The following is a 24,245-nucleotide window of genomic DNA, read 5'->3' as shown; positions in this document are numbered from 1 at the left end:
TATTCAGCCTTGATGTATTAAAGACAAATCGGAAGACTGCTGACAAACTCCTGCCTTAAACGTGAGTTCTCTCTTATTTTGGACTTTAAATGATTTACAGTTCAATTGTATGGGGAGCAGGAGAATGCAAAGTATAGAAACTGCCCAACCCAAAGCCTGCTGTGCTCATCCTTGATGGAAAATGGAAGGTGACATTTTTCTGGGTTTTTTTTTCTTTTTTAATGGGGGGGGGGCACAGCCATTCTACTGAAAGGCAAACAGATATGCTAGGCTCTAGGGCCAGTATACTTTCCTCCCTGTGCTGGAGACATGGGAAAGAGAGAGCTTTGATCCAACTGATTCAAAGACTCCCTTGATACACCTTCTTTTAAATCCCTTTTTGTCATTACTACCAGCAGGGTAGCAGTAAGTTTCCATACCTGCAGCAAGGCGCAGGCCTCCCCCTCCACCAGCAGAAAGGGAGACCTACTGTATCTGACGACCCCTTTCTTTCTTTCTTTCTTTCTTTTCCTTTTTTTACTGCCACTGCTAAAAGCAATGGCGTCTGTGGATAGTCAGATTAGGCCATATTTAGAAAGACACGTCTTCTATTGATTTTTTTATTCATTTACAAAAATGGTATTAATCTTTTAAACACAAGATTTGATATTTAGCACAGAAACTCATGCCCGGGCAGTTGAGCTCTGACTGACAGTTTGGGAAACAAACAAATGGTATTTTACCAAAAAAAACCAACAACTTCATTCCTTTGAACAGTATGTTCAAGCAGTTAACAAAAAAGTTCACATCTACTCCAAAATACTTGTTTTCATTCTTCTCCATTTGCTGCAGACACAGCAAGCAGTACTTCCTCTCAGCATGAAGTGCAGCTGTAGAAATTCAGGACTTCTCGGATGTTAAAACAGAGTCAAAGGCTGTTGACAGCACCTTACAAATAGCTTGTGCTTGTTCCTGCATTTTATAAACAGAAAGAGTTGCTCATGCTTGTTTTCATGAACATGAAGAAGCATTCAGCCTCGAGCCCATCTCGAAGTTTCAGCATTTCCCTTATAGCATGCTTTGCTTTGATGACATTTCCTATCTTTAGCTAGGCTGCCAATGTGGTGCCATCCAGGTACTTGGAACTGCAACTCCCAATAGTAATTAGAGTTCCAGTCCACAACATCTGTTGCCTATCCCTGATCTAAAGCATTCTATGTAGAGCAGTGGGGTCGGTCCAGAAATGTGACTTGCAAACAAGAGTTGCTATTTTAGAAATTGCCAGCAGAAACGTATCATCAGAGTTTGATATTCCAGATAGGCTATTTGTTAACAGAGGGACAGCTCCTGCGTGTATACTGGGTTTCCCTCGTTTACCAAGCAGTTGCCAGTATAGGGCTCCAGGGCATTTAAACTCAAAGCCTATCACGAAGTGATATTAGTGCAGTATATGCTAGCATACATATGGCAGTTGGAAAGCCAGGCTGGTGCATTTAAAGTTCAAATATGAGAATAAAGGTTAGTGTTATGCTCTCCTAGTGGTTCAAATTTCCACTTGAAGCCCTGTGAACTGGTGATGCCACCCACCTTTAATTAATAAAGCTACAGATTTAATTAAGGGGGTACTTTATCCCACAAATATGTAAGGTAGAGTGATTGACAGGGAGAAAATAAATGTACCAAAGAAGCATATGCAATTAATTTGAAATTACAGAACTGCCACTATCTTATTTTCACATGGGCTCCTGCTCTTTTGCTACTTGCACTGCTGCTGCTACAGAAGATAAGGGCTGTGGCAGGAACAAATGCACATGAAATTTAGAGTCGCTCTGACACTTGCACATATAGCGGTGCCTGGCCAATCTGGCCAGTGTGCCACAAATCATGTCTTAAGTAGGAGGTAGTATTACTCTAGTATATGCATGTAATTGCTCCTATCTTAATTCTGTCTCTATTCTAGCGATCTGGGAAACAGGCAGCAAAATATGGGAGGGCAGACCAAGCCATGAAAGCTGCCTGTGCCACAAGATGGCTACACAACATTTCCTTATCTGGCCACAATGGTACAAACCTATTTTGTCATGTTTTGGTCCAGTACATGTAGCTAGACATAAGGCACAAGCATATGATAGCACTTTGCATATTTTATGACTTATTGTCAACCTAGACTTATCCACCAAGTGTTTTTTAAAGTAATATTAAGCATGAACCTTACCATACTATTACACTGGTATATCCAAAGGTTGTACTCTTCATAGTTTGTATCAGTTGTCTTTAAAGCCAGTAAACTCTTCCCTGCCCCAAGGCCATCATCATAGCAGACCATCCGAACAATTAGGTAGAGTGCATGTCTATGCAAAACATCCTGAAAATGCCATGTGTTAATTTGTCAGTTTCATTGCTTGCAGCCAATGGGCATTACAATATAAATCACAAAAACAAAAAAGACAACCTAAGAGTAAATTAAAACATCAATTTTCAGAACTGCAAATTGCCAAAACTTAAAATTATGAAGTTTCCCAAATCTAGAAATTCCCTTGGCAGTCACCCATAACTTTCTCTACCTCCTAGCACATACAAAGCTATTCTGTAGGTAGCAAAATTGTCTACATCAGCCAGAAACCATCTGCTTTTGAACTGATTGACTATAAAAAAATCTGGAGTGAATACAGAAATCTGTTATTAAGTGAACTGTGCAAAAGGTAATAAAGACTATAGTCAAGAATGTCTACAAAAAGATGGTAATGTGTGTCTAACAGGAAAAAGGTTATTACTGCAAAGAAACAGAACTGTAATAGTTGGATTTAAATTTCAATACACCAAACTCAGAACTTGGAATTCTTCGTATAATCAAGGTCCATTTTGGTATCTTCAGGAGAAAAAAAAATCATATCACAATTATCGTCAGAAATATTCTGAGATGGTATTACTGGATAAATTGAATAAGGCATATTTAAAACCAGGAGCAACTTACATACTGGTCCAAAGTTGTGACTTTAATACCATACTTGGAAACTCCCATAACGAATTCTTCTTCCCCTGGAACAAAGGGTAGCTTTCCATCTTGCTTTGGAAAAAAACCAAAAAGGAATTATTGTAGGCAGAGACAGTTTGATGACAAAACAAGTCTGATACAACTTGTATGTTCTCATGTAAATAAATAAGCAGCAACAGCCTTCAAAATAAGTCAAAAGAGTGACAATAGCTCTGTGAAAGTTTATTGACAATTATAGATACGGTACTTTGCTACTTCATTTTACACCGCAGAAGCCAAGGTACTGCACACACGCTAAGTTTCTGAAGCAGAACAGAAATAAATGCTTTCTAGTGATTCAAAAACAAGCCAAAGTTTCCTGGAGCATGATCCTTTTTTTAACTCCCTTTCTCGGCTATTCTATCTTGAGACCATCAGCCACAGCAAATGTTTAGACATTACAATGTACCAAGAAAAAGGTTATCGAAAACAGCCAATTTCCCAGACTCCCAGCCCCGCTTTCAATACCAGTGAGGAACAGTCATCTGGAACTCAGCAGAACTGGAAACCAATTCTTAAAAATAAAGATGGCTTAGACTAAGCTAGTTTCCCAGGGCCACAGTTTCCCCATAAAAAGACCCAAGGGGATATATAGCCAAAGTCAGTCTTTACCTGTGCCACATCTATGTAATTTATCAAGTCCAATGGTCCCTCCAAAGTCTTGCTTTCATCAAGCTTCAGTTTTTCAATGGCACCGACATATTTTACTCTAAATTCTGCACAAGTATCTGAGTTGCTATTGCTCTGGCCTATAAAGAAGCAGACATTTAAACCATTACTCCATCATTTTATCAAGTGGCAAACTTATTGGGCATTCAACCATTTAAAATGACTCAGTGTAGTATTTATCTAAATAACTGTAACTGGAATTACTTCTGTTGTGCAACAGTGGTCTCCATACCTGCCCCCTTGCACTGTCCCAAAATCTGTTCCACAGGTTTGGAGAAAGCCCCAGGACAGATTTGGGGAGCATATGGGGGGAGGATGGGAACAGAACGTGAGGACAAAATGTTGAATTGTGTCCCTTTTCTTAAAAAAAGAAGAAGAAATAAAAGTGTCACCTAAAAGTGATTTATTGTTTGCCCCGGGCTTATTCCAATCACATTAAAATATTTATCTTGCAAGAAAGCAGAACTGAATCGGGGGGTGACTTAAATTTCTTATATTGGGGTACCAGAGGTTTCTGCAAATACAGAGCATAAAACCAAGTGTGTTGCTTTGGATACATGGAAGCATAAGGAAACCTCAGAACATGGTACGACCACAACATTACACCAAATGTAAGCTTGAAAACAGGGACACTTTCTAGTGAAATTTCAAAAGGCAGAGGAGCTGCCCAGCAAAGTTTCCATCATGAACAAAACAGGATTCTGAAGTCCTGTCTAGCTTTTTGCCTGTCCATAGAAATACCAGATACAGAGGAAATTATACAAATTAGTAAAGGCAGAAGATCTATACAAAAAGACAACAAATCACACCGATTGACATCATAATTTAAAAATGTGATGCATATACTGCAAAGGTGTATATTACATAATTTGATTTGTATATGCACAGATGATGTAATAATTTGTAAGTAACAGCAGACTCAGTGTTGTTTTCTGCTTTAAAAAATTAGTAAAGTTCTGTGTCAGCATGTTCACATTTCTAGATACAGCTTCAATTAGTTATGAAACTCATCTATGCATTCTGACAAATAACAGAATGTCTTTAGGCCATCATCAATTTCCTACCTGAACTTTTTGTGGAGTCTGTATCTAGACTAGCCACAGTACTAGATCGTGAAAGCCCACCAAGACTGGAATCCACTGACTAGATAAGGAAGAATACATACGAAAGCATTATGAAGTTATGCAGGTCAAATAGTATTTAAAAGTGTGCTTTCTTATAAACTCATGAATTAAAGGCATGAATTAAACCAGAAGCATGATTAATGAAGGCTTATTCCTATAACAATAAACCATAGTTTGTTACATCCAAATGCAGCTACACATCACATTGCAGTACAACATCCTTCAACAATAAGAACACTTCAAATTCCTTCTTTCTCTCTATTCCACAAGCTAAGCAGTATTTCATCATTTACAATTCACTTTCAGTGGCTGCATCTATGCTTATAGGACTTAAGATAACTGTAGGAGTTATTTTTCTTTGTCATGACGGTACAAAATATGTACAATTTTTAATGTAGCTGGTTGATTTTAGTAACATCAGTTATTCTCAATTTGAATGCCAAGTCTGCATGAAGAAATAGCAAGTATAACAAAAAGGATATGAACATTTTTGTAAATGTAGATTCATCCCTAACTCTAAATATCTTCAGGATGTACATCTGAATGCACCATTTAGCAGATGCCAAACTTCCACAATGTCATACAAGGGATAACTGACCGATATGAATATATTTTAAAATTTGTCAATTTTCAAGGAGGCATACCCAAATTTGCTTACCTTACTTTTGGTACTAATTTCACTGCTTTGTGAACTGCTGCTACTATGCCGCTTTTTTCCTTTTCTGAACATTTTTAAATTGACATAGAATCAGTGAGAATACTGCAAAGAATGAAAAGAGAGTCCTGTTTGCCATCCCAGTATAACTCCAATTCTACATACACATAAACACCTCATAGATATATATTTACATTTGTTATGGAGGTTCAAATCTGCCAGTTAAAAGGCAGAGTCAAGCAACTGCCATTATATGACTGTCAAGCTGTGGTTTCCACAGTGCCAAGTTTAAAACTGAAAAACATAATATATGTTTCATGGTTGTGATCTCTGCTTATTAGTAATGAATATAAATATCTCGAAACTCAAACAAAGGTTCTTCAAAATATTCTAAAAGCAGATGCTTACTGTCACTACTCCGTCAACAGTATGAATGCTTGTAGAACCATGCTTTCCTTTAAAATTGTGTACATTTCATTGGATGCTAACAAATTTCTACTGACTTTCCTAGAAGGACAAGCTGACACACAAGCAATACTTGATATCTCTTTATCTGTTTTATTTGTCGTCATTTTATTGCTATTGTACATCACCATGACATTTTCTATGGTTTAACAGTTTGTAAATATTCCAAACACGTAATATTTAACATGCAGGTTTACACAGATTTTTTGTTGAAACCCATTTCTCCACTAAAAGTACAATTAATGGAGGAAGGTGTTCTGAAAAACTACAGTGCTATCTGTACTTGTCTTGACGTTACCTGCAGAGTGGAAGGAATGAGCCTGGCTCGTTTCAGAACTGACATTTTCTCCACATGATTTCAGAAGAGGGGTGCCTTCCCTTTCCCCCTTCTCTTTTTCTTTATGCCGTCAACAGCGGACATCGCAGGCAGAAATACAGCAAATGAAGATTCTCCGCTTCACTACATTACCACAGCGAAAAAAGCTGCCACTGCTGCAGTCGCCACAAATCCTGCCAAAAGGAAAGAAAACAAAAACCAACAGCTTGGTCACTGTTAACATCATTTCCACTGCCTGGAGTTTTCTGCATTTCGTTTCTCTCCGACCTCGCTCCTCTTTCACTCGCCACCTTCGAATATACAGTGGTACCTCGGGTGAAGAACTTAACCGTTCTTAACCTGAAACTGTTCTTAATCTGAGGTACCACTTTAGTTAATGGGGCCTCCTGCTGCCACTACGCTGCCACTGCACGATTTCTGTTCTCATCCTGAAGCAAAGTTCTTAACCCGAGGTACTATTTCTGGGTTAGCGGAGTCTGTAACCTGAAGCGTCTGTAACCCGAGGTACCACTGTACTTCGTAGATCCGGCAACGTGGATTCCATTCCACGAAACTTTATATTGCCTAAATAAGTCGGTCAGCCTTTTCAGGAGCCACAAGACACTTTGTTGGCTTTGCTGCCAGAGACTGACCCAGTTACCCTGCTCTTAGCAGAACTGAAAGGGCACCAGGAGCATCACCCCCTACCTGACCCAAAAATGACCCCTACCTTTCATTCCCACCATAATGAAATACTGAGCACAAGGAAGCCCCTCCCCGTTCTGCTTCCGGGTAGCAACCGTCGCGTCGGAGAACTTACCCTCTGTCTGCCTCTTCCGCTCTAGGACTTTTCGAAGGACTTTTTTAGCGCAGAGACTCTATGGTGCGGAAGTGATGGAGAGGGAACGCTCACTTTCCGGCTGCGCGAGCGAGGCTGTGGACGAAGTACAGGTGCCGGCGAGGGCCAAGCCAAGAGGGCGCGCCGTGCCTCTTCCTCGCGGAGATGGCGGCGAGGAGAAGGACCGAGGCGTTTATTCCCGCCGAGGAGAGCGACCAGCTGTTGATTCGGCCCCTGTGAGTGGCTGGGACGGTCTCGCACGGGCTGTTCCGCGCGCCGCAGCGGCCTTCGGCTGACCAACCGCCCTTGCTGCGCGCGTGCGCACTCTCTCGCTCTGCCCCCTCGCGCGCCGAGCTTAAAGGGCTCCCATGTCCGCCGTTGCAAACCCTCACGAAAGCATTTCTCTCATATATAGAGAGGGGGAGGGAGGGAGGAGAAGGATATCTTCAATCCTGGGCTGTGAACCAATAATTGCCTAACAGTATCATGTTCTGGATAAATAAAACCTCTGAGAGTATCTATATTTATAAAGGTAAAGGGACCCCTCACCATTAGGTCCAATTGTGGCCGACTCTGGGGTTGCGGCTCTCATCTCGCTTTATTGGCCGAGGGAGCCGGTGTACAGCTTCTGGGTCATGTGGCCAGCATGACTAAGCCGCTTCTGGAGAACCAGAGCAGCGCACGGAAACGCCGTTTACCTTCCCGCTGGAGCGGTACCTATTTATCTACTTGCACTTTGACGTGCTTTTGAACTGCTAGGTTGGCAGGAGCAGGGACCGAGCAACAGGAGCTCACACCATCATGGGGATTCGAACCGCTGACCTTCTGATCGGCAAGTCCTAGGCTCTGTGGTTTAACCCACAGCGCCACTAGCATCCCTATCTATATCTATATCTGTATGCAAATCAGGAAGATTTTGGGCATGACATGGCGGGACATATCTCAAACAAAGACATTCCTAGCATGTTCGCACTACTGTCTCAGCGACGCTGGCTTGGTCGTGTCCACAGAATGGAAGATGGCAGGATCTCCAAGGACAGCGCTCTGCAGTGAGCTGGTTTCAGGCACCAGACCAGCTCTTCATTACAAAGATGTCTGCAAGCGAGACATGAGAAAGGCTGGCAACATCAACCCTTGCAGATGACTGCAGTCCCCAAGACAGACTGCAGTCCCCAAGACAGACAAGGTGTGTGTCTACAGCAGCAACCAGAGGAGGAAGGCAGACATACAGAGAGAAGAAACGCCATGGTGCATCTACAGCAGCATAACCAAATGCTTATATCTACCCCAGCTGAAGCAAAACATGGCTGTCCCATTTAGTGAATTGGTCTGTACAGCCACAGCAGGCTCTGTAACTCTCCAGTAGTTTGACTTCACTCTCGAAAGCACAACTCCTCCATTGCCTCCCAAGACAGATGCCAGCCACAAACATATACAGTGGTACCTCGGGTTACAGATGCTTCAGGTTACAGACTCCGCTAAACCGGAAGTAATACCTTGGGTTAAGAACTTTGCTTCAGGATGAGAACAGAAATCGTGCGGTGGCAGCAGGATGCCCCATTTGCTAAAGTGGTACCTCAGATTAAGAACAGTTTCAGGTTAAAAATGGACCTTCAGAACGAATTAAGTTCTTAACCCAAGGTACCACTGTACATACTTAATCATTCATATATACACACACAGATTTTATTTATCCCAAACATGATGTCGTTAAGCAATTATTGATTCACAGTCCAGGGTTCAAGCTTCATGTGGGATCATGGTTAGAGTCAGGAGATGGTCCCTTGATTGTTTGGATTGTCTCTGTGGTTTTGAATGAGATACTCTGTCAAGCGTTGGATAGGTGACAGATGTGTTAAGTGGATGAGGGAGCACTTTTAGAGATGGCAGAGAGCTATAACTTGGTTGATAGCCCACATTGAGAGTGAAGGAACTCTATGGGGATCTGAGTGGGGTAGCTGGCCTTCTCTCTAGTAGCAGTTGCCTGCCTTGTGTCTCCAGTTATTGTCAGCTTGCATTTTTGTAAATAAAGACAATAATACAAAGTCTGTCAGCTTACAGGGGTCTCTTGGAGGATGTAAACTCAGTGCTAGTGGAATTTCTTCCCCATTCATGGATTCTGCATTTATGTCTTCAGGCAAATGCTTCATGAGACAAGGTGTCAATAGGAATTTTTGTTCTCTTTCATTCATAGCAATGAGAATCCTTTCAGGCTGTCAGGTATTATTTTGGAAGCCTGTCGTCAGAAATGTTGTGGAGATGGCAGAGCAAAATGCTGAGTCACATGCTGCTGCTATGTTTTCCTGTTATGTTTGGGCATGAGACATGCCCCCACAGGTCCAGTCCCCCCCCCCCCCCACTGCAGGGCTATGTGTATCTCTCATCTTATTAATTGCTGAGTCACCACCATTTTGTGGGCTTGGTAGATCTAGTGATTCATTTCCCAGTAGATCCTTCCTCCCTAAGATAGAATCATAGAATCATAGAGTTGGAAGAGACCACAAGGGCCATCGAGTCCAACCCCCTGCCAAGCAGGAAACACCATCAGAGCACTCCTGACATATGGTTGTCAAGCCTCTGCTTAAAGACCTCCAAAGAAGGAGACTCCACCACACTCCTTGGCAGCAAATTCCACTGTCGAACAGCTCTTACTGTCAGGAAGTTCTTCCTAATGTTTAGGTGGAATCTTCTTTCTTGTAGTTTGGATCCATTGCTCCGTGTCCGCTTCTCTGGAGCAGCAGAAAACAACCTTTCTCCCTCCTCCATGTGACATCCCTTCATATATTTGAACATGGCTATCATATCACCCCTTAACCTCCTCTTCTCCAGGGTAAACATGCCCAGCTCCCTTAGACGTTCCTCATAAGGCATCGTTTCCAGGCCTTTGACCATTTTGGTTGCCCTCCTCTGGACACGTTCCAGTTTGTCAGTGTCCTTCTTGAACTGCGGTGCCCAGAACTGGACACAGTACTCCAGGTGAGGTCTGACCAGAGCAGAATACAGTGGCACTATTACTTCCCTTGATCTAGATGCTATACTCCTATTGATGCAGCCCAGAATTGCATTGGCTTTTTTAGCTGCCGCGTCACACTGTTGGCTCATGTCAAGTTTGTGGTCAACCAAGACTCCTAGATCCTTTTCACATGTACTGCTCTCAAGCCAGGTGTCACCCATCTTGTATTTGTGCCTCTCATTTTTTTTGCCCAAGTGCAATACTTTACATTTCTCCCTGTTAAAATTCATCTTGTTTGTTTTGGCCCAGTTCTCTAATCTGTCAAGGTCGTTTTGAAGTGTGATCCTGTCCTCTGGGGTGTTAGGAAGTAGGCTAGTATACTTTTATTGGTAAGTTGCTACAATAACTGTTGCTCCTTAGTCTGAAACAGCCTGAAATGTTTTCAAAGCACTCTGTTGATAGAACCAGTTTATACATTACTACATGGAATCTACTCTAAACCTTACACTGCAAGGATCACATTTACTCTAAGAAGTCAAGCAGCCTTTCTTTTCTCACCAACTTTCTGATTTATCCTTATACGCCTCAGCAGCTTGTACAATTTTTGGCTATTATTGTAGAAACTTTCATTCTAGCTGGCTAAGTGAAATGGATGAAGCATCATTGATTTCATGACAGGATTACCTTATCTTTTGTCTAGACAAGGCCTTAGCTTCAACAGCTCATTGGAAGCTCATGCTTAATTTTTAATCCATCATCTCCCTTAATCATTTCTCTTTCACTGTTTTCTAACAAGGAGCCCTTTATCTTTTAAGGGTGACCTACAATCCTAGTTTCTAGACATATGACCTTTCACTCAACTGTATTAATTTATGTCTGAATGAGCCTGTTTCACTGTGATCCTGGATTTGTTTAATCATCTCTGCTACTTTATTTAGTTACACCATAGACATGCATGAAGCTAGAATAAAAATTGTGACTTGTTTACTTTAAATACCACATTCTGTAGCTGGCTTCTAAGTAACCATTTTCCTAGTTGCCTGGGTATGCTGCAGGCAACCAGGCAGGAAACCTATTGTAAATTGGAGGTGTGTTGGTTCTTTTGCTTTAGGACTCAGCAGAAGCCAAAAATGACTAGGCTTAGTGTGTATGGACAGGTGTCCTTGTGAAATTTGTTTTAGACTAGCTGACCCCTGTAGCCATATTTGCAACTCTGTTTTGTTCCGTATTACATCCTGCAAAATCTGAGGAGCAGGAAATGCAAGTCATTTCTCCCAAATTGTCTTGAATCTGATGAGCTATGGAAGGAATAATTGTTGAGTTGATTTAAATGATCAACTACGTCTCTTACTATAATTGAGTTCATTACAGAGTGTGGTATGCCTTTATATCCAAATGTGCACTTACATAACTAAGGCTGCAATCTTCACTTATCTCGGAGTTACCTCCGCTGAGTTCAATAGGATTTATTCTAGTTAGGACTGTGCTGTTGTAAAGCACGGCTTTCAAGAGGTTTCAGTTCACATTTCACATTATTGCCTATTTTGGTTCCTCTCTTTGAAAATGGGTGCAGATGTTGAACTGGGTTCCTAGTTGAAATTCACAATATGAATGAACCTGGGCAAGTCTTGGACTTGCATGCTCTCTCATCTTAGTTGTGAGGAGGTGATCAGAATCTTTTGCTTCAATTGTTAACTAACTGTTTTTAATGTTATGCCTAACCATGTATAAGTTGTGGTTAGTCTTGTATACATTTTACTCAGAAGTTATTTCAAAATGTGGTCTAAATAGTAGGCTCGATTGAAGGAACAATAGTTCAAGATTAGCTGCAGTTCAGATGTATTGTTAAAAACAAACATGAAAGCTTCCATTTTCCTTGGGGAGCACATGAGCCCGAGGCTTGCCCAGGGCTGTTCACATAATGCTAAACCATTGTTTAGCATTACATCCAAATCAGGCCATGGAATTAAACTAAAGACATCACTTTGCTCGGACAGTTACATATAGTTGTTTTTATATCAGTGGGTTGTTGATTGTTTTTTGTAATTTGTCACAACTTTCTTTTCACAGAGGTGCAGGGCAGGAAGTAGGAAGATCATGCATTATTCTGGAATTTAAAGGAAGGAAGATAATGGTAATCATTGACCTAAGTTATTTATTAACATTTTGTCACAGTAGACACATCTTTGACAGTAAATATTCAAAGCATTCTACCACTGCAAACCTCTGAAGGATTGCCTTCTTTCATATGAGCCTCTTCTGGCTCTCTCCTTGTATTGTTTCACACACACAGCCCACACAAAACACTATCTGAACTTTGATGAGTTGGGATGGACATGGGACATTTTCATTTTCAGTGTCCAGACTGAGGAAAGCCCTCCCCAGAAGTTTTGTAGGGCTACCACATTGCTCACTTTTCAGCAGTGGCAAAACGTTGGTTGCCAACACCTGGGGCAGGCATGTGCCGGGCAGAGGTTGCCAAGCTAGCCCTCACCGCCGCCACTGTCCGAGTGACAGGGATGCATTGAGCTGACATGGAAACTTTCCAGAGTTGTGTTCCTTTTATGGAGCATTGCCAACAGTGCTGGTCACTCCCCCACCCATTTCCTTCAAATGAGAGGAGAAACATTTGGGTTACACCTAAGATCACATGCTTTTAAATATTTGAAATATCAAGATGCAACATAAACTTTACTGTTTTGATGTAAAAGAGCAATCATCAGTGTATAAGTATGTGTTAATACCATATACTAGTTGTTTGTAGAAATACAATTATTGGTCATCTTCTTTTTTTTAGCTTGATTGTGGAATCCACCCTGGCCTAGAAGGAATGGATGCACTTCCATATATCGATCTGATAGACCCAGCTGAGATTGATCTCCTCTTGATTAGTCAGTAAGTGATGTGTTGCTCAATGCTGAAGGCTGAGGGGGATTTTGTGTTTTTATTTTAAAATGCTGAGACTCTGTAACAGATTTGTTAAGCTTTGCTGATGTTGAAGTGTTAAGTGTTAGCTGTTTTGTTACTTGATCTTTTGTTGAAACAAAAATGATCTAGCTGCACGCCATGGTATTATAGGGCTTGATTCTGAAATCTGATCTTGCCTCTTTCAGTTTCCATTTGGATCACTGTGGGGCATTGCCATGGTTTCTGCAGAAGACAAGTTTTAAAGGGAGGACCTTCATGACCCATGCTACAAAAGCAATTTATAGGTGGCTTCTGTCAGATTACGTCAAAGTTAGGTGAGTTCATCCTCATACTTGTGGGATAAAACTTTTGTGAAATGATACCGTAATTTGAACAATGGATGCGTGATATTTTTGCCTGTTGCATTGTTGCCCTGTAATCTCAAGGGCACTTTGTGGCGACCGTCTTCTGAGTCCGGCACAATCTTATCTTCAAAAACTGGGGAACAAGATGACATTTTGCCTTACTATTTTATACAGCAATATATCAGCAGATGACATGCTGTATACGGAGACGGACTTGGAAGAAAGCATGGACAAAATAGAAACTATCAACTTCCATGAAGTGAAAGAGGTGGCAGGAATCAAGTTCTGGTGTTACCACGCAGGCCATGTTCTGGGAGCAGCCATGTTTATGATTGAAATAGCTGGAGTGAAGGTATTTCCTTAGCTCACTAGATAATCCAAGTAGGCTTGTTATCAGTGGGCCTTTATTTATATTAATTTGCCTCTTCAGTGTGTTTTGTGGGTATAGGATTTATTCACCATCACATTTCTATTAAACCTGTCACATTAAAGCTCCATGGTGTAAGTCAGAGGTAGGGAACCTTGGAACTGCACCCCTCCAGTCCTCTCTGCCTGGCCCTTGAGACTCATTTGGCCGCACACCCAGCCCTCACTGACCCTTTTCCATGGCTTCATTGAGTGCTTTAGCTTGGGGGGAATGTGTGATAATACCTCTTGCTGGCTGAAAATTTGATAATGCCCCTTGCTTGCCTGGATAGAGGGTGAAGAAGCTTTCATGTGTTCATGTGTGTTTATTCTAAATGTGTGTGCACCTGAATTTTGTACAACTGGAATGTAGACTATGTCAGATCCATTATGAAGGACTTAGTTTTTGGAAATGGGTATTTTCAATTCTCCCCAAGGACCTATTAATCCACACAATAGCAGGTTTAAACACTGCTAGCTTTTATTATTGCAGGATAGAAAGATTAGCACATACTCAGGCTCTCAGCAGAAGTAATTTTAGCATCAGAAGTAGTGATAACAGCAGAATAAGTTCCGCTTTCGCATCTCATTCATTTACAACCTATAGAAACATTACATCCAACTTACGTCACTCTGCTTAAGCAAAGTAGATACTACCAGGCCAATGTGAAGTCAATCCTTAGGGATTCCTTTAATTCCAGTGAGCATATCCTAGATTTCTATGGTTGTTCCACCCACCTTTTGCCTCTGCCTCTGCCCACCACTGGAGTGTGGCCCGTTGAAGTTTGCTCACAAGGGAATTGCAGCCCTTGGCTAAAAAAGGTTCTTCACCCCTGGTATAAGCTATTGTTATTGGAAGTTAAGGGTTATCCATCTGTAGTGCTCAAGTAGTATGCATGAAATTTCAACTTCCCATCATATTGTGTGATACAGGCTTCCCCTTAAGCACTTACTGCTTGGTCCATGAAGGACTGTGGATGAACCAATAGACATTGACCTAACTGTTATTTTTTTTTTTTACCATGGTTTATATTAGTTTTTCTGTCTAATTACAGTGTACATTGTTTCTTTGTCAAAGCTTTTATACACAGGTGACTTCTCAAGACAAGAAGATAGGCACTTGATGGCAGCTGAGATTCCCAATATTAAACCAGATATTCTTATAATTGTAAGCTTCTCCTATAATAATTTGAAGTGAAAACTCGAATAACATAGAAAGTGTTCACACTCCTTCTAACTAAGGCACCTCTATTTAACACACTCTGGAAGTGGGCAAATAGTGTAGTGCACTTTAAAAAAAAGGAGTGCTCTTTGGTAATTTTATAAAGTATGATCAAAAAGTAATTTTTGCAAGTTTGAAAAATAAACCCCTTAAATGGCATATATGTGTATTTGTATGTGTGTATATGGGATGAATATGATTTAAGAATATTTTTTGTGGGGGAAATCATAGGGCAAAGTTTATCGTCATACTACAATTCATGATTAATCATACAAAATAAGTTGTACATTCTTGTCTTAGAAAATTACAACAATATATCAAAATTTAGCTCTGGTTTATTAAATTCTCATGCTAGACATGTTTGAGATCAGGTATAGTGCCACAGCCATGCTGATTGACACAACTCATTACATTTTTGATGGTTTGAAGAAGCATTTCCTATTTTTGTGAGCAGTTGGTTTACATATGTTCTGGAGTGTGGGTGGCAGATCCCGTGGTAGTTTTTAGTAATCCCAAATAGGAATAGTGAGGCTGTGACTAGATTGTGGCATAGTCACACGGCCATTCTGGTCATGTGTCTCATCATTATTTTTAATGGTGTGTCTTTTGGCCTTAGGAATCTACCTATGGTACACACATCCATGAAAAACGTGAGGAGAGGGAGGCGAGATTCTGCAACACTGTACATGATATTGTAAACAGGGGAGGCAGAGGTCTTATTCCTGTGTTTGCTTTGGGAAGAGCACAAGAATTGCTTTTGATTTTAGGTATGTACCTGCACATCACCTCTTTCCAACTTTACATGTTCAGTGTGTCTGAAAAAACTACATGTCCATCTAAGTTATATTTACTGTTCTTAGTTTTCATAATTTGTTAAAGTTGTGTGTTGTTGTTGTTTAAAAAACCTAGATGAATACTGGCAAAATCATCCTGAGCTTCATGAGATACCTATATACTATGCTTCCTCTCTGGCAAAGAAATGCATGGCCGTGTATCAGACCTATGTCAATGCCATGAATGATAAAATCCGCAAGCAAATCAACATCAACAACCCATTTGTATTCAAGCACATTAGTAATCTGAAGGTCAGTGTGAATAAATGAATTTTTAATAACGTGAATGTATAGAAAGGTTATGAAGAACTATAATTCTGACTTAAAATTGGGCATCAAACCCTTTTCAGAAGAATTCAGTCTACCAGCAACTCTTACCTGGGACTAGCACTAAACATGCCTCTGATAAGCATCCTTCTGGGATTCATGTATATGGCATCATTGCCAGAACCCTGCAGAAATACTTTGAGCTCACTGAGGATCCCATAGAGTCCTTTATAAAAATACATCACTAAAAGACTTTTTGTCCCTCAGAGCAGGGGTAACAGTTAAGGTGGAACACTTTTCTCTGACTTTCATAAAATGGAATAATAATTATTCTTTGTTTACCTAGAGCATGGATCATTTTGATGACATAGGCCCAAGTGTTGTAATGGCTTCCCCCGGTATGATGCAGAGTGGTTTATCCAGAGAGTTATTTGAGAGCTGGTGTACTGACAAGAGGAATGGAGTCATCATAGCAGGATACTGTGTGGAAGGAACACTTGCTAAGGTGAGGTATACTTTGACTACTGGTATATGTTAATACGCAGGGCAGGCAGCTTAAAATACTTGTTTTACCAGGGAATCTGAACTGAATTGGGCTACTGTTTTGGTGTCCCTGTACTTACAATCTGATGCATACTTCAGTTTGTACCTTTTTTATTCTGAATGAAAGAATACCAAAGAAACACTGGTATGAAAAATCTCAAAGTTGGAATCCAGTGATGGAATATATCCAGAGGAGATTAGATATGTCACGGTGAATTGCATTAGAATAGGAAAATAGTAATATTTTGCTAGATAGAAATGTTGTGTGTTTGTTCTGGGAAGGAATTCTGTATTGACTGTTTTTTATACATGTATATATTTAGTGTAGGGATGCAGTGGCACTGTGGTCTAAACCACTGAGACTCATGGGCTTGCTGATCATAAGGTCTGCAATTCAAAACTGCATGACGGGGTGAGCTCCTGTTGCTCTGTCTCAGCTCCTGCCAACCTAGCAGTTTGAAAGCAGATAAATAGGTACCGCTGCGGTGGGAATGTAAATGGTGTTTCCGTGCACTCTGGCCTCCGTCACGGTGTCCCATTGCACCAGAAGCGATTTGGCCATGCTGGCCACATGACCTGGAAAGCTGTCTGTGAACAAACACCGGCTCCCTCGGCCTGAAATTGAGATGAGCGCCACACCCCATAGTTGAATTCAACTGGGCTTAACCGTCCAGGGATCCTTTACTGCCCTTACCTTTATATTTAATGTGTATCTTCATAATAACAATTAAATATTCTGAATGAAATAATATAATGGGTGCATTTTGTTTATTGTTGCAGCACATCATGTCTGAACCTGAAGAAATTACAACTATGTCAGGACAGAAACTCCCGCTGAAGATGTCTGTGGATTACATCTCTTTCTCTGCACACACAGATTACCAACAAACCAGCGAGTTCATCCGGGCACTAAAACCTCCCCATGTGGTTAGTGTTTATTTTTGTTATTTTCAAGAAGTACAGTTTTTGTCAAATCCCAATGCCAGTTCAACAAATTCCATTTTAACTAGCCAGAGGTGAACAGTAATTCAAAGCTGCAGCACCACTCCTCTTCCGTGATAAACTATGCTTTTAAGTCTTCTGCCACATTTGAAACAAAAGTGATTTTTCTTGAGAGTGCTGCTGTAAACGGTGTGTAAAGCTTGTAGCTTCCGGAAGAAAATATGTGACTTACATGTCTAAAATGATTTGGAGGTAAATCAAGCGAACATGAAATGAAAGAAGATAGAAGAAGAGACAGGAAAATAAAGTGGTTGAAAAAGGGAGAGGAGATGATGTGGGAAAGGGTCAAATAACAATCCAAAGAGAGCTGACTTCCAAAGAGCTGTGTGGACTTCAGGCATTGTCTGACTTCACCCCCCACTGCAGCCCATAGCATCCACTCAAAAAAGCTGCTCTGGTTTGTGGGGCTCTCACAGTCATATACAGGTGTAGGATACAGGTGCATATTGATGACACCACCACTCTTCCTCCTCTTCCCTAAGCTGCCACCTTCCTGTCAACGCATCAGGAGTGCCTATATTTTGACAGCTAACAATGACTTTTTCATGCAGATATTGGTTCATGGTGAGCAGAATGAAATGGCCAGGCTGAAAGCGGCAGTAATACGTGAATATGAGGATAACGATGAAGTTCACATAGAAGTCCACAATCCTAGAAATACTGAAGCAGTAACACTAAACTTCAGAGGAGAAAAGCTTGCCAAGGTAAAAGGCTAACGTTTTCTTCATCACAATATGCACATTTACCTCATCATCAAAGGTTATTTCTTCAAAAAAAATCTAATTCTTGCAAAAGGACAACTCAGTATCTTGGATGATGAACACAGTGCACTGCTCTTATGTCATGAAGCAAAGCATCCTCTTGCCTTTGTTTAGGAAACTTGTTTTTGCTCTCATCCACAGCCCATTACAAATACACTGCTGAGTATGTTCCATAATCTGCTGTTGGATATTGCAGGGTTGCAGTTGTTTGAAGCCTTTGAAATATATTAACAGCTTCAAATAACATGCATGTGCACACTCTTTGTCTATGAACCCACCCAGGGCCACTACTCAGAGAGGTTGGGAGAACTAGTGATTCCGAAAAGGACAAGAATAGGCCAATCATAACATAGAGAACTATCACATCGGATTATTGGTGGGCTGTCCATTCTGAAGTTGAGAAAGAACATAGCAGCTTGTAAAGGGAGTTTTGTAATTGATGGGTACTTTTAAGTCATGCTTGCTGATAAATTCACCTTGAAATTTTGGTACATGGTCTAGTACACAGAATGAGAACTGATGCCGTATCCAGTTGTTCAAATGGGGACTGTTTTTCATCACCACCCATTTAAAAATATCTATCCTATTTGCAATTCCCATACACTTTCTTACATATAGTCTTGGTTTTTCTCTTGTGATTTCTCTAGGTTATGGGCTCACTAGCAGATAAGAAACCAGAACAAGGGCAGCGCGTTTCAGGGATACTAGTTAAGAGAAATTTTAACTATCACATACTTGCTCCATGTGACCTCTCCAGTAAGTAAAAGTGAAAACATTTATTATCCTTGTTTCATTGGTTTGGATCCCTAACTTTCCTTATGTAAACAGTATAGAGTTCCTGTTCACGGAAGGGGCTTTTGCATCTTTCTCCTTTCTACTTCTGTGAATGTGGGCCCCCAAAATCTGGAATTGGTGTGGGACAATGCAGCTGATAGGGAGGAGGGAGATGAATAATCAGGCAGAAATTTACATGAGCAGAGGAGCAACTTAGGGTAAAATGTTGTCTTTTTTGCTTTCATTTTTTTACAGATTACACTGATCTGGCTATGAGCACTGTGACACAAACACAAGCTGTTCCATACACAGGCTCTTTCAGTCTGCTTTATTATCAGCTACAAAAACTAACAGGTGCGTAACTGGAGGAAGCTGCTTGAAGTCTCTCCAAAATTATTATTGGAACTTGCTTGATGAGAAGATCAGTAATGGCCAACAAACTGTTGAAACAACATCCAGCATAACCCACTGTGCAGCTGGAAGAGATTGTTGGGCACAGTTTAGGACCATTTTGAATCCATGAGTTGCAATAGATGCACCCAAGTGGTATGTACAGAGTGTGCCCAAAAAATATTTAAGTAGTGATGCATTTATTGTGGTATTTTATATTTTTCAAGGTGACATAAAAGAAATAGAAGTCCAGGATAAGCCAGCTTTGAAGGTTTTTAAAAACATTACTGTGGTCCAAGAGCCGGGTATGGTGGTGCTGGAGGTAAGGACAGAATACAAGTTTCTGTATAACTGTTGTGATAACATACAAGTGGCTTTGAAACAGAGTTGGGCTTCCTGAGGTGAGGGAGTGCTATAATCTTATACCCCCACATACAAGGTCAGGTAACCAAGCCTTTGAAGTCAGTGGGACAAGGGAGCAAGGCCGATAATGATGAATGTAGTAGATTGGCAGACTCATAACATAGCCATTCTAATAGCCTAGTCGCAACCACTTTGAACTTTATAGTTAAAGCCAATATAGTTTCCCTCTTAACCAGAATTTCAAACCAGCTACAAAACCAAATAAATGTAGAAAGCCAAAAACAAAATTACTTCAAATGGAATTCCAACAATTAATGTGCTCTTTAATTATTCTTTTTCCTCTCATTCTGCTTTTTCTCCCTCCAGTGGGTAGCAAACCCTGCTAATGATATGTATGCAGACACTGTAAAAACAGTGATACTGGAAGTTCAGTCCAATCCCAAAATTCATAAAGGTATTCCCCCTTTTTATTTTTATATACAGTATATTTTTAATAGTGTGTGTTTATGTGAAAAGATGTGAACTAATTTTATATTGGAGAATACAGTTCTGCCAAGCCCAGGGTCCACTGTCTGTCTTCCCATTACTTTTAGCAGGGCTGAAATAAACAGAATTATATAAACTCCTCCCTTTAATATGAAACTGGATTTTGAGGCATGTATAATGTAGCATTATTAAAGTCAATTTCATGTGCAAATAGGTATATTAAAACACAGGGATATTCTTCTAAATTAAATCATGTCAATCATAGAACATGTTATTAATTGGAATTCTATAGGTCAAATAAGGGACGCGGGTGGCGCTGTGGGTTAAACCACAGAGCCTAGGACTTGCCGATCAGAAGGTTGGCAGTTCAAATCCCCGCGACGGGGTGAGCTCCTGTTGCTTGGTCCCTGCTCCTGCCAACCTAGCAGTTTGAAAGCACGTCAAAGTGCGAATAGATGAATATCTACTGCTCCGGCGGGAAGGTAAACGGCGTTTCTGTGCGCTGCTCTGGTTTGCCAGAAGCGGTTTAGTGATGTTGGCCACATGACCCGGAAGCTGTACGCCGGCTCCCTCGGCCAATAAAGCGAGATGAGCGCCGCAACCCCAGAGTCGGCCATGACTGGACCTACTAGTCAGGGGTCCCTTTACCTTTTACTATAGGTCAAATGTGTTCAGAATCTAACGTTCTGGGAAATTAATCTTCAGAGCAGAAACATACAGTAAGCCCACAACTTACGCAGGGGTTACATTCTGGAAATCATGCCTAAATCCAAAATGGGTTCAGTGGCGAGTGGAATTACCAAAGTCATTTTCCCCAGAACCCAGCCCCCTTTAAAAAAAAATTAAAACTTCTGCCGTGCGCATAAAGCTGAATGCGCACAAGCTAAATGCACATAAAATGTGGGCTCACAGTATTATCTGTAATGAAATGGTAATAGATAAACCTGGTTCCTAAATGTATCAGCTGAAGAACTATTATTACTAAAAGTTATGCTGTTAATAGTTCTCCTGTAAATGCCAATAAGCTGCAACCTCATTTCATGTTAAGAAACAGAAGCCTGTAACATCACAAAGCTCATTCGGTGTCTTGCTTAGATACATATTTCACACCCACAGGGAGAAGGTGTGTGAGACCTTGTTGGTTCTCTTTCCTCCCCTTTGCCCCTGGAAAAGTGTGGGAGGTGGCACTGGTGACCTCAAAAAGAAGGGAGAATCTGCAAAAGCCATCTCCCTCCGCCTGCCCTCCCCTGCCCCACTGGTGAGGAGGATCTCTCCAGTGAATCAAAAGCCTTCCATGGACAGAAGGAGCCCTTCAATTGACAACAGACAGCAAATTCTGGATTCAGCCCATAAAATGATCATACTTGTCTATAACCTAATGCACATCTATGAATCCAATAGTTACAACATGAAGTTCAGATCCAGCTGTTCCCCTCCACACACACCAGCATGATCTGAATTAGCTAAGCACAACTTTATTTACATAATAATGTACAAGAAACCATTTAGACTTGTAGGAACTCAGTAGTATGTGCCAATATTTTCCTTGTCGTTTAATGCCTGTTACATTATAGCTACATATATGTAGCCCAGCAAATGGCAATTACAATGGAATGTAAAATGTATGGGTTTTTTCCAGCTGTGGTACATAAAATTCCTAAAAAAGAAGAGATAGATGCATATCACAAGAAGATGGAGATTATGCTTCAGTAAGTTATAACATCACATTATCCTCTCTTTCCCACAAAAGATGACTATCATATATTTTAGTACCTTTGTTACTGAACAAAATTAATTTGGGGGGCTTTCTCAAAATCTTGTATTTAGACCAGAGGTTATACTGAAAGGCCCAACATTTTTTAAGTGTTAAAATCCATCTAATAGTATGGAAATCATTCTAAAAAGGTTTGAATTTGGTTCTTTTCTAGAAATTTGTTTGAAACAGAAAGTTAGATTCTTAGGCTAAAGTTCTATAGAAATCAGTGGGGCTTATTTTTGCAAAAGAAGCCAGAGGAACATCGCCCGGCTGTGAGGCATGAAGGCCGCTCCCTGCAAGGCCCTTTCCACCTGGCCTAGGGGGCGGGGCCCACACTCACCCAGCCCTGCTATGTTAAATATGTATTCTGTAGTTGACCTCCTTTGTAATGTTTTATTTTGAACTCTTTAAGATGATATTTTAGTTTTCTGTTATGTTGCTTTGACTATATACTCTGTATTTGACTTTTTTCAAATTGTTTTATTGATTTATTGATTTAATATGCTGTAAACCGCTTTGAGATTTTTCTTAAAAATATAAAGCAGTATAGAAATTAATTAATTGATTAATTGATACAAAGGATCACACTGCTAAACAGAAAACACTGTAGTTAAATAGTTATATAATTTGGTGCCATTCTATGTTTATTACTGATTAGTCTTTCATTTCTAGGGACATGTTTGGAGAAGACTGTGTAAGTGCTAAGAAAGATAATGTACTGAGCATCACTGTGGATGGAAAAACAGCAAATCTTTCATTGGATACACGGGTATTTATAGCTACATTTCATGCTGATGTATTGTGTCTTGTGTAGCCGATGAGATTTATGATTAGGAATGTATGCAGCACCTCAGTAGGTTTTCTGAAATCTAACATCTAACCATGCATTTTGGTGACCATTGTCAGAATAAATTGTTCTTTTCAGAAGATTTCCAATTCATTATTGCATTTCCACTTTCAACACTTAACCTTTTGGTTGATCACACTTGCTAGAAGATAGTGTGAAACAGAATGATAGAGTGATGTAGAATTGTTTCTTAAATTTCTGTCCACTTTCCAGCTAAAGCTCATAAAGGAACTTGCAATTATTGTTAATTTTAAAAAGTACTGTGTATAAATTAAATACTCAGAAGGATTACAGTAAATTATGTTTTGTAAGGAATGCTGGAGATCTGCTGGGTTGTTCCTCTTATATTGGGAGAAGTGGGGAGGGGAGGCAACTTTTGCTGATTCCTCCTTCCCCCTGCAGTCCTTCTCTACTTCTCTCAATATAAGAGGAACAACCCAGCAGATCTCCGGCATTTCTTACATCAGGATCCTGCTGCTTTACGGCAAACAATGTTCCCTGATAGACATTTTATATAGGTATGAAATAGTCAACCAAGCATCAGTAAATTCAGCATTCATGGCATTCTTTACACCCACCTACCCAGTCAAAGTTCTTGAGACTGCGTGCTCTTAAATGAATTAAGAATGAATTGGACACATTATTGCTGGCATAACACCTAGAATTAAAGTGCCTTGTCAAGCTTGCTTAAGGCTGTTAAACTCAATGGTACTGACCAAGAGGCTACATAATTGTATGACTTTGGCTGAGATCTAGAAAGCAATTTAGGCTCAGATGTAGGGGTTTGTGGTAGCCCTTTGAAAGTTTCGACCACATTTCAAAAGCAGTTAGGGGAATTTAAGTCTAAATTTACATTGGATTCATGGAATGAGTTATGTGGGTGGGTGTTTAGATTTTTTAAAAATTGTCTGGCTTCTATGCAGAGTCTTCTCAAGAAGATCTGAGAAATAAATTAGAGACTTGCGAATTGATTCTTATTTTCTTCTCTTCTAGACTGTTGACCATGAACCAGGATGTGAAGATGATGATGAAACTCTTCGGGAAATGGTGGAGTTAGCTGCACAGCGACTCTACGATGCCATTACCCCTGTGCAATAAACTGATTGTCCATTGTATATTTTGGGGCCTATAGAAAAATTGTTACAAATCCGTTTATTCTTGACGTGGTTTTTAAAAAAATAAATGTTCTTTAACAAAGTACGTTTACCTTTTTCTTAGCCATAAAACTGTTTTAGCCCCAAGTGGGCAGATGGCAATAGCAGACTTGTTGATATAAGATGGAAATGTATTA

At 40.4% G+C, this 24,245-nt stretch overlaps 2 protein-coding genes across 5 annotated transcripts; one reads left to right on the top strand and one right to left on the bottom strand.

Annotated features, from left to right (window-relative positions):
• Positions 1 to 585: 585 nt before the first annotated feature.
• On the bottom strand, positions 586 to 7,194 carry ITGB1BP1 (integrin subunit beta 1 binding protein 1). Of its 3 annotated transcripts, none has more exons than XM_083431852.1 (8): positions 7,063 to 7,194; positions 6,225 to 6,436; positions 5,465 to 5,566; positions 4,747 to 4,825; positions 3,626 to 3,762; positions 2,954 to 3,046; positions 2,195 to 2,344; positions 586 to 951 (listed from the first exon to the last, which is right to left on the bottom strand). In XM_083431852.1, the coding sequence occupies exons 3-8, from the start codon at positions 5,534 to 5,536 to the stop codon at positions 880 to 882; spliced, it is 603 nt and encodes a 200-aa protein (XP_083287978.1). In that variant the 5' UTR covers positions 5,537 to 5,566; positions 6,225 to 6,436; positions 7,063 to 7,194; the 3' UTR covers positions 586 to 879. The 3 variants fall into 3 exon arrangements, with proteins under 3 accessions (XP_083287978.1, XP_083287977.1, XP_083287979.1); XM_083431851.1 differs by having other exon boundaries at positions 6,973 to 7,085; XM_083431853.1 differs by lacking the exons at positions 4,747 to 4,825; positions 5,465 to 5,566; positions 6,225 to 6,436; positions 7,063 to 7,194 and having other exon boundaries at positions 2,954 to 3,042.
• CPSF3 (cleavage and polyadenylation specific factor 3) lies at positions 7,182 to 24,151 on the top strand. 2 transcript variants are annotated; one of them, XM_083431638.1, is made up of 18 exons: positions 7,182 to 7,316; positions 12,104 to 12,167; positions 12,831 to 12,928; positions 13,147 to 13,275; positions 13,480 to 13,657; positions 14,789 to 14,878; positions 15,549 to 15,699; positions 15,842 to 16,017; positions 16,379 to 16,537; positions 17,356 to 17,502; positions 18,129 to 18,281; positions 18,986 to 19,094; positions 19,368 to 19,466; positions 19,730 to 19,824; positions 20,232 to 20,319; positions 21,991 to 22,060; positions 22,780 to 22,876; positions 23,948 to 24,151. In XM_083431638.1, exons 1-18 carry the CDS (start codon positions 7,246 to 7,248, stop codon positions 24,050 to 24,052), a joined length of 2,079 nt encoding a protein of 692 aa, XP_083287764.1. In that variant the 5' UTR covers positions 7,182 to 7,245; the 3' UTR covers positions 24,053 to 24,151. The 2 variants fall into 2 exon arrangements, with proteins under 2 accessions (XP_083287764.1, XP_083287765.1); XM_083431639.1 differs by lacking the exons at positions 20,232 to 20,319; positions 21,991 to 22,060; positions 22,780 to 22,876; positions 23,948 to 24,151 and adding an exon at positions 19,890 to 20,194 and having other exon boundaries at positions 19,730 to 19,858.
• Positions 24,152 to 24,245: the final 94 nt, after the last annotated feature.

The sequence above is a fragment of the Podarcis tiliguerta genome (assembly GCF_965153285.1).
Source record: "Podarcis tiliguerta genome assembly, chromosome: 3".
Classification (NCBI taxonomy): domain Eukaryota; kingdom Metazoa; phylum Chordata; class Lepidosauria; order Squamata; family Lacertidae; genus Podarcis; species Podarcis tiliguerta.
Note: the sequence above shows the minus strand (reverse complement) of the source record. Positions and strands in the feature narration are given on the sequence as shown.

What these genes read in the sequence shown, in the direction of transcription:
- CPSF3 (XM_083431638.1), top strand. Translation starts at nt 7,246, where the DNA reads ATGGCGGCGAGGAGAAGGACCGAGGCGTTTATTCCCGCCGAGGAGAGC. An exon ending in TGCTCCATGTGACCTCTCCA is followed by an intron (nt 19,095 to 19,367) that starts GTAAGTAAAAGT and finishes ATTTTTTTACAG; the next exon opens with ATTACACTGATCTGGCTATG. An exon ending in CAATCCCAAAATTCATAAAG is followed by an intron (nt 20,320 to 21,990) that starts GTATTCCCCCTT and finishes GGTTTTTTCCAG; the next exon opens with CTGTGGTACATAAAATTCCT.
- ITGB1BP1 (XM_083431852.1), bottom strand. Translation starts at nt 5,536, where the DNA reads ATGTTCAGAAAAGGAAAAAAGCGGCATAGTAGCAGCAGTTCACAAAGC. An exon ending in AAATTAGTACCAAAAGTAAG is followed by an intron (nt 4,826 to 5,464) that starts GTAAGCAAATTT and finishes TTCCTTATCTAG; the next exon opens with TCAGTGGATTCCAGTCTTGG. An exon ending in TATACCAGTGTAATAGTATG is followed by an intron (nt 952 to 2,194) that starts GTAAGGTTCATG and finishes TATAAAATGCAG; the next exon opens with GAACAAGCACAAGCTATTTG.